General features: G+C 35.4%; 1 protein-coding gene across 1 annotated transcript; it reads left to right on the top strand.

Annotated features, from left to right (window-relative positions):
• The first annotated feature begins 5,331 nt into the window (after positions 1-5,331).
• On the top strand, positions 5,332-9,041 carry LOC140047741 (uncharacterized). Its single transcript, XM_072092776.1, has one exon. It carries the CDS (start codon positions 5,332-5,334, stop codon positions 8,872-8,874), a length of 3,543 nt encoding a protein of 1,180 aa, XP_071948877.1. The 3' UTR covers positions 8,875-9,041.
• The last annotated feature ends 153 nt before the right edge of the window (positions 9,042-9,194 follow it).

Below are 9,194 nucleotides of genomic sequence, written 5' to 3'. Positions count from 1 at the left end.
CCAAAAGTTGCAATAAAAGTATTTTTATCAGTTTATCAGTTTATATCCATTTTGAAACATCTTTCCAAAAACTCCAAACATTATTCTTCTTTTAGCATGAAAAATAATTCTTATATGACCCTTAAGTGCCCGCCAACTGAAGTGAATTGAATGTATACAACATCGACCATTCTTTCTAATGCAATTTGTTTCCATTTATCTTTAAAGCCTTTTTTGATGAGTAAAGTGAATTCTCAAAACTCTTCATTTACAGCATTGTATGGAAATGACAGTATGATATCCATCCAACAGCAAATACATGACTTGTCAAACAGGATAGAAACCTAAGAAGCTTTCTCAGGTTTTGGTGTAGTTGCACCTTATAGCACAAACATATTTAAGGATAAATCTGACAGGATTTGAACCGAGCACCCTGAAATGGATGCTAGTCAAGTCGCCCCATCGCAAAGTCGCCCCATACAAAGTCGCCCCTTACACAGTCGCCCCATCGCAAAGTCGCCCCAAAACAAAGTCGCCCCGACACAGTCGCCCCATCGCAAAGTCGCCCCATCACAAAGTCGCCCCAACGCAAAGTCGCCCCATCGCAAAGTCGCCCCATCACAAAGTCGCCCCAACGCAAAGTCGCCCCAAAACGTTAAAAAATAGTTTACAAGTGCGTAAAATGTCGCAATCATACACAAAATAACACGGAACGTGTAGGCATAAAAAGGGGAAGCCCCGCCATGTAGTCTCAGGTCACACGATCGGCACGCACCCCATCATCAGAGAGGAAGCCCCCGACTAATCCTTCCGCGGTCGCACTAACGTGCTAGCTTACCAGAGGGAAACCCCCGTAATTACTCCGCCGTTGTCGTCGTACTGCAACGCACCATCTGAAGATGGGGAAACCCCGCCGGAGTTTTACGATGATATCAGTCGCGTTCGAAATCGGTCGCGTTTAAATTTGGTCGCGATAAAATAATGTTATACGATCTAGATTATTTTTACTTTGGTCGATGAATATGTATTATTATTATTAGGCCTATATTAATAATTGTAAACATAGTTTAAGATTATAATATTATCCAGCATAATGTCATTTAACAGTACATAATAATTTAAATGTGAAATATTTTATAGGAAACGTAGGCTACGTCTGTGTCTTTTATTTTATATGCAACAAATTACGTAAAACAATTTATTTATAAACATTCAGTTTACTATTATATACATAGTATTACGTAATGAACATTGATTGTAAGCCTGGAAAGGCAATCCCATCATTATATCCATTATAAAATTGCATCATATCACCACTATATGTCGTAAATGATGACGTGCGTGTGTGTATTCGTCGTACGTCCGTGTACGTATTATTCCGTGCCTCTTCACTGTCTTGTTTAATTTAAAATTAAATAAATACCCGATATGAGGATATTTATTAGGCATGATAATTAGAATGTTCTAGGCCTAACCAAAGGGGTTGAAAAGAATTTCTTCAGTAAAATGATCATTGTGCTGTTGAATAAAAGGCGACTCGCCATCTGAAACATTCTCTGAAACCAATCGGAGCTGCGCCTTCTGGTATCTGTTTCCTCACAGCTGCTACGTCTTTCTGCTGACCGTCGGGGATTCCCCTTTTTAAAAAACACGCACACGATACTGTACGATGGTTTTTCCATGGTCAAAATGTAGCGTTTTAATTTTACTAAAATACCTGCATGTAAAACAATCATATCGGCGATGAAATCCTTTTTTTTTTTATTTCTTTATTTTGAAAAGTCATTATAAAATTAAGACATATAACTTGTCAATAAATGCAAAATGATCAATAAGTAGCCTATAACACTCATTGTCTTACAACACTGTTATTGTTTTAACTACTGTAAATCTATACGAAGGCCTAGGCTACTACACATTATACATTTATTATATTATCCTAAAAAATTAGCTTATCCTAAAAAATTAGCTGGTATCCACGCGTAGGTTGAAGAAAGATTCGTAATTGTGGCTCTGGTAACTAATTTTAAAATCATATTAAATTAACATTTTCGAAACTATAAATCAGGGATAATCTTTTTAGAACTTTCAAACAAGGGACTATTTTTTTAATGATTTTTAAAAAGCACATCACTCCATTAAAACCTGTAAAATAAAAATTAAAACACAAATTATGTATATAGGATAAACATTATACTGTATACGACATTTAGCGCGACCAAAGTAACAACGCAATCGATATCAAACGCAACCAATATGATTAAAACCGTGGGCGACTTTGCGATGGGGCGACTTTGCGTTGGGGCGACTTTGCGATGGGGCGAATTTGCGATGGGGCGACTTTGTAATGGGGCGACTTTGCGATGGGGCGACTGTGCCGGGGCGGTGCCGGGGCGACTTTGTTTTGGGGCGACTTTGCGATGGGGCGACTTTGTATTGGGCGACTTTGTATGGGGCGACTTTGCGATGGGGCGACTTGACTGGATCCCCCTGAAATCTAGCATGTAAACCATCAAGAACAATATTTCCACTATAATTAAACAGGCATCATTCTTAATTAAATCAGTAAATGCTGTATATAGACATTTTCTGTGAAAATATACTGGTAAAATGGGTCAATAATGGGAGAAAATACTTAGAAAAGACAAAAAGTAAAATTTCTTTAAAGTAAACATATTTTAGACTCGGACTCTGTTTACAACAGCGTAACCCTGGACAATTCAACTGCGGGCGATATTGATAACATTCGCTGCAACATCAAAATCTTCTAGCAGAAAACCGCACCTCGATGACCTAGAACATAGTCGACGAAACTGCCTACATTTGCATGGTATGCCTAAATCACCTAGAGAAGATACTAATTTAATTACCTCTACAATTATAGACAGTATTGAACTAGGCAATCTTGATTGAACCCATCGCCTAGGTAAAAGAAAATTAGAAGTAACAAAAATCAAAACCACATGCGATTATAATCAAATTCACGTCGTACCGCTCCCGCTCAGAAGTCTTTAAATACTCCATGAAATAACAAAAAAAAACGCTTAAATAATAAATGTTTTTTTGAAATATGAACCTATTGGAAACATATCTGTTGCACAATTAAATCTATTATCTAAAGTAAAAATGCATTTTATAATTAATGCTCTATGGTAATATTGTCTATTGAAAAAAACTAAAAAAATAATCAAAAACAGCAACAACCGTAAAGAAAAAAAAAAACATACTACAATACTTGCTGCGAGTACATAGTTACCAACCTGGAAGATCTGAACTGCATGATAGACTCCTCCACTTGGCATATGGCATCTAGAGCTTCGTCATGGCCCAGGGACAAACTCCTGGTGCCTGGGGCTCGTCAGACGAATTTGTTACGTTTAGGCAGTTTTAGAATGTTTACTTATGGAATGTTATCAGATTAAAAATATATTGTATTTTTAGAATATTTTTGTTGAATATGCCATTTTAATGTCACATACAGTGCACTTTGATCAAAAGTTCGATCGAAAAAATAATAATAATAAAAAATTAAATAAAAACATATTTACGATTAAATCATTAAAAAAAGATATGACCGACAACTTACAATTTGAAACTCTTTCCTATAGATCCATAGATACATGCATGTTAAAAATTAAATCATTGTAACAGTTTGAACAACTGAAGTTCTATTGGCCAAGGACATAACTGGATTATGACATTTTGCAAAATTTCAAGACAATTTGCAAGCTCAACAAAACTTTGTTTAATTTAATCTATAAAAAAAAAGTTTTTCCTTTTCTGCTGCCTCCTCCTCCTCTATGACAAATAAAGTTTTATGAACTAGAGAGGGCGGTGAGATGTTTTAGAAAACTCTCGAACTCTGGTGGTGGTCCGCCGGTCGTCGCTCTCAGCTCCACCTACGTCGTGTGTCCTTTAGATGAGAAGCGGCCTAGCCTACTAGCCTACTACTGTATTTGTATTAGCCTAGAGTAATTTGGTTCTCAATATTTGTACGTAAATTAAATCAGGCTTTTTATATACACACTTTACTGTGTTTTTGACTTTTCTTAGGCTATGAGGGTACCCGCTATGAGTATGCTTAAACTGGCGTAACCTAGCCTAGGCCTAGATAGGCCTAGGCCTAGCGCCCCCTAGCCTAGCTAGTAGTAGGCCTAGGCTCTAGCCGGGGAACAGACGATTGGGACCACGGACGATCGGGCCCAGAAAACGTGGTCCCGATCGTCTTCAGCGTTGGGCCCGATCGTCATACCAGTTGGTATAGAGGCTACTACTATAATAGCCTAGCCTAGTCTGGCCTATTTAGTAGGGGTTAAGCTTAGTCTAATTAAAAGGGCCCAGAAAACACTGACCAGATCTAGCCTAGGCCTAGTAGCACTCTAGTAGGGCACTAATGCACTTCGCACCTGTCTTGTAAAAAAACATTCACCCGCTGCACAGCAGCACCATCTTCTTATCCCAGCTATGTTGTTGAATGGTCACGCATTGAGTCTTGTTATGCGCGAAAATGGGAGTCGAAATACACAAGACCAGATGCGCCGTAGTGAGCTACATAGTTATACTATAGTCGACCCTGCACCATAATTTTGTTTTGTCTGGGAGGGAGTGCAGGTGTGGGTGGAGGTTATTTGTCAATTAATGACCTAAAAATTGTTTTTTTTTTAAACTACAGAATATTCAAATATTTGGGTTTAAATATTATTTCACAACATTTGATCAATAATATTGTTTCAGAAATTACAAAAAACATTACAGAATGTGTGACAACGCTGAAACAAGTATTTCCACAGAACAAGATGTTCAAATTAAGGTTGAAGAAGGTCAGTAATTTGCCATAAAAATTTCTACTATAAAATAGAAAATAAATATTTGGTTATACCCATCACGTCCACCAGGCTGTGTTTTGACACTTGTACAGTCGCGGAAAACAGGGGAGACAGGTTTCTTGTTTGCAGTATGTGGGTCGTTGATTTGTCCATAATTATTTTTATATTAATTTTGTTTATATTCATCGCCTGTGAAAGTTACTAGTGGACATTATTAAGGGTAACATTCACAATCTCAGAATTTGGTTCATAAATGGTAATATACAATGCAATCTTTTGAATAAGCCATTGGTGCTGTATTGCCATTGGTGCCGGCTGTGCACATACGCCAGAATGTACTGAATATGCTCCTATTTAACCAATAAAAAACCCTTAAAAATTAAGTTTGTTTGACCATAAATTAATTATGAATGCAATCCTTATTATCTACCTGTGTACCATTGTTTACGGTACTTCTATTGTTTGTTTAAAAAGAAGTTGAACTTTTATTATTTTTCAATTTTCAGGTTTTGAAGAATGGTTGCGTATGGATGATTTAACGTTAAGCTTAGCCAATCCAATAACATCTCAAAACAACGTGACAGTTTTTTCTTCTGAATATAATGTAGAGAAAATAGAATTGAAATGTGAGGAGTGTGGAAAAGAATTTGTCAAATTTGATACACATTTGGAAAACAATCATAATGTAGGACAGAAGTGTATAGATTGTGAGACAGCTAGTACGCAACATGAATTAATTGCGAATAACCAAACTGAAGAAACGTGTGAATGCGTTCATTGTGGAAAAGTTGCTCCAGCTAGCAATGTTTTGAATTCGCACCTGTATTTATATACAGACATACCTTATGAGTGTGAACAATGCGAAGAAAAAATTAAAAAGTGGTGTGAGGGAAGTAAATCATATGAGTGTGAAAATTGTGGAGAGAAATTCCAAGATCAAAGCACATTGAAGAAGCACTTGAGATCGAAACACAAACAAAAAAAGTCTTACGAATGTGAATATTGCGCTAAGACGTTCAGTAACAATTATAATTTGAAAAGACATACAAGAATACACACGGAAAAAAATGATGTGAAACTAACTGATGAAACGAAAAGTCAAATCAGTAAAATACACCTGTTAAAACAAGACACGGAAAAAAGGTTTGAATGTGAAAACTGTGGAAAAAGTTTTGTAAATGGTAGCAGTCTGAAGAAACACATGAGGATACATACAGGAGAGACACCATATCAATGCGATGACTGTGGGAAAATGTTCAGTTACAGTAATACACTAAAAATACATTTAAGAATACACACAGGTGAGAAACCTTATGAGTGTAAAGATTGTGGACAGAAATTCCGAGAGCAAAGCACAATGAAGAAGCACTTTAGATCGAAACATACAAATGAAAGACCTCATGAGTGTGAATACTGCGCCAAGTCGTTCAGTCATAGTTATAGCTTGAAAATGCATATGAGAATACATACAGGAGAAAATCTGAATGTTACAAAATTTAAAAGGAATAAAAGATTGAGAAAACCGAACGCAGAAAAACGCTATCAATGTGAACATTGTGGAAAGAAATTTGCAGATAACGGAGGATTAAAAACGCATTTAAGAATGCATAATGGAGAGTTACCTTTTGTGTGTGAATATTGTGGGAAGAAATTTAGCCAGGTTTCTGGTTTGACAGCACATTTGAGAGTTCACACAAAAGAGTTGCCGTACGAATGTAATGAATGCGGTAAGAAGTTTAGTCAAAGTAGTCATGTCAAACGACATATGATGACGCACACAAAAGAGAAGCCACATCAATGTGAACTTTGCGGGAAAAGTTTTCAAGATCGTACAACTTTAAAAGTACATTTCAGAATACACACGGGAGAGAAACCATACGAATGTGGGCATTGTGGGAAAACATTTAACCAAAGAAGCAGCTGGAGAAGTCATTTGAAACTTCATACATCTGAGTCGCCATTCCAATGCCAATACTGTAACAAGAGGATGAAGGATAGCAGTAATTTAAAGAAGCATTTGGAAATACATATTGGAGATATGCCACATGAATGCGAAGAATGTGGAAATAAGTATAAGTTAAAAGGATCACTAAATAGACACATCCGAAAGAAACATTGTACAGAAAATGAATTGGAGAAATCCATGAGAGTAGAGTCGCATTCTGAGAATTTCTCAGAGGAAAGTTCATCATCAGAGGGCGAAGATTTTGAACAGGAATTCTCAGAATGTCAACATTGTGATGAGATATTCTTAGACAGCAGGGATTTAAAAATGCATTTGAAAACACATACAGAAGAAGATATGCCATATGAATGTGAAGAATGTGGGAATAAGTACAAGTTAAAAGGCGCACTAAATAAACATTTAAAAAAGGAACATTACAAAGAAAAAGAAAGAAACCAATCTATGGAATTTGCAGAGGAAGGTTCATCAGAGGACGAGGAATGTGAACAACAATTGGGAACAACTATAATACAGAAATTGAAAGAACGTCAACATTGTGACGAAGAATTTATAGAGAGTGATGATTTAAAATCGGAGCATTTAACAACATATACAGAGAAATTAAAAGAACATGAACATTGTGATGAAGTGTTTACAGAAATGAATGATTTAAAAGATAATTCAACAGCATATACAGAGAAATTGAAGGAACATCAACTTTCTGATGAGATATCCGAGGAGAGTAGTGATTTAAAAATACATTTGATGACGAATACAGAGAAAATAAATGAAAGTCAACATTGTAAGGAGATATTTAAGGAGAGTAGCGATTTAAAAATACATTTGAAAGTACACACTGATGAACAAACATCATCGAATACTAGCAATTTAATCTCGGATTTGTTGCCAGGTGAAGGAAAACAACAATTTACAACACAGTTAGCAAACAAAGAAGAAAGTCATTCTAAACAAAAAGAAATTACAAAGACCAACAGTTTGGAAACAAATCGGAAAACATGCAATAATGAAGAAACAAAAAATACAGATAGTAAGGATTTGAAAATGCACTCTGGAAAACAGAAAGAAGATTCTGGAGAGAATTCCATAAATTGCGATAGTTTAATGAACTCTGATTTGAAAACACACACAAATGAAAAAGATGAATTTTCATGTCAATTTAATCAGCATGGACAGAAACCAAACCTCACAACAAACAATTTAATATCAGATTTGTTGCCAGGTAACAGTAAACAACCAAAGCAAAATAAAGAAATTAATGATACAGAATTTACAACACAGTTAAGAGAGAAAGAAGAATGTGAATCTGAAGTTAATAAAAAAGACATAAATATCAAAAGTTTAGAAGCAAATTGGAGAACATGCAATGAGGATGAAATATGTAAAGAGATAAAGTATACAGATAGTAATGGTATGAAGATACACACAGATGAAATGGACGGATTTTCTTGTCAATACAAACAAAATTTACTGGCGGGATCAATGGTACATTATGAAGACAACTCGTCCAATAGATGTGACGAATTGTATCGTTATCAGTGTGAACATTGCGGAAAGACGCTGAAACTTTTTATTCACTTAAAAGCGCATTTAAGAATGCATACCGGCATAAAATCTCACAGATGTAGTCGATGTAGAATGCGATTTAAAAACATCAGAAGTTTGAAAAGGCATTTTCGATCACAACACGCAAGAAAAGGGCTACATGATTGTGAACATTGTGGATTGAAATATAAAACTAAGTGCGATTTAAACAAACATTTAATAGTGCATTTAGGTAAATATGAATGCCAATTTTGCGGGCAGAAATATATTCAGCGGCGAAGTTTTAAAAAACATTTGACTCTTCATACAGTAGACAAGTTATATGAATGCGAATATTGTGAGAAAAAGTTAACAGATGAGAAAAAGTTAAAAAAACATTTGTTAATACACACATCAGGAGAAGAACATTTTATGTGTGAACATTGTGGAATCAAGTTTAGTTTTGAATTTTTGTTGAAAATACATTTACGGGTACATACCGGAGAAAGCCCATATAAGTGTAAAACCTGCAGAAAGAAGTTTACAACGGTTAATGAATTAATAGCTCATTTAAGAACATAGTAAATACATTGACAATGTGCGCTAAAACATTGTATAAATTATAATACCGTAATCATGGCTTGCAAAGATGCAGTGAGTCTATTGCAAATGTAAACTCCAGGAACTGCAACACTACAAATAAAAAGTAATTTGAATTTACAATTTTTGTATGCTTAGGTTTCGTTTTTTATTACCGTAACTGTTGTTTCAAACATGAATGATTATTTTTTATTTTTCATCTACCTCGTAAAATATTGTTGAAATAATAAAAAAGAATGGAAAATTTTACAGGGGATATAAAAATGTTGCTGTGACCATTGTGGTGTAATCATGGAGTTTAC

This window comes from Antedon mediterranea, chromosome 4, assembly GCF_964355755.1.
Source record: "Antedon mediterranea chromosome 4, ecAntMedi1.1, whole genome shotgun sequence".
Taxonomy (NCBI): domain Eukaryota; kingdom Metazoa; phylum Echinodermata; class Crinoidea; order Comatulida; family Antedonidae; genus Antedon; species Antedon mediterranea.
The sequence above is the reverse complement of the archived record's forward strand: the minus strand, read 5'-3'. Positions and strand labels throughout refer to the sequence as shown.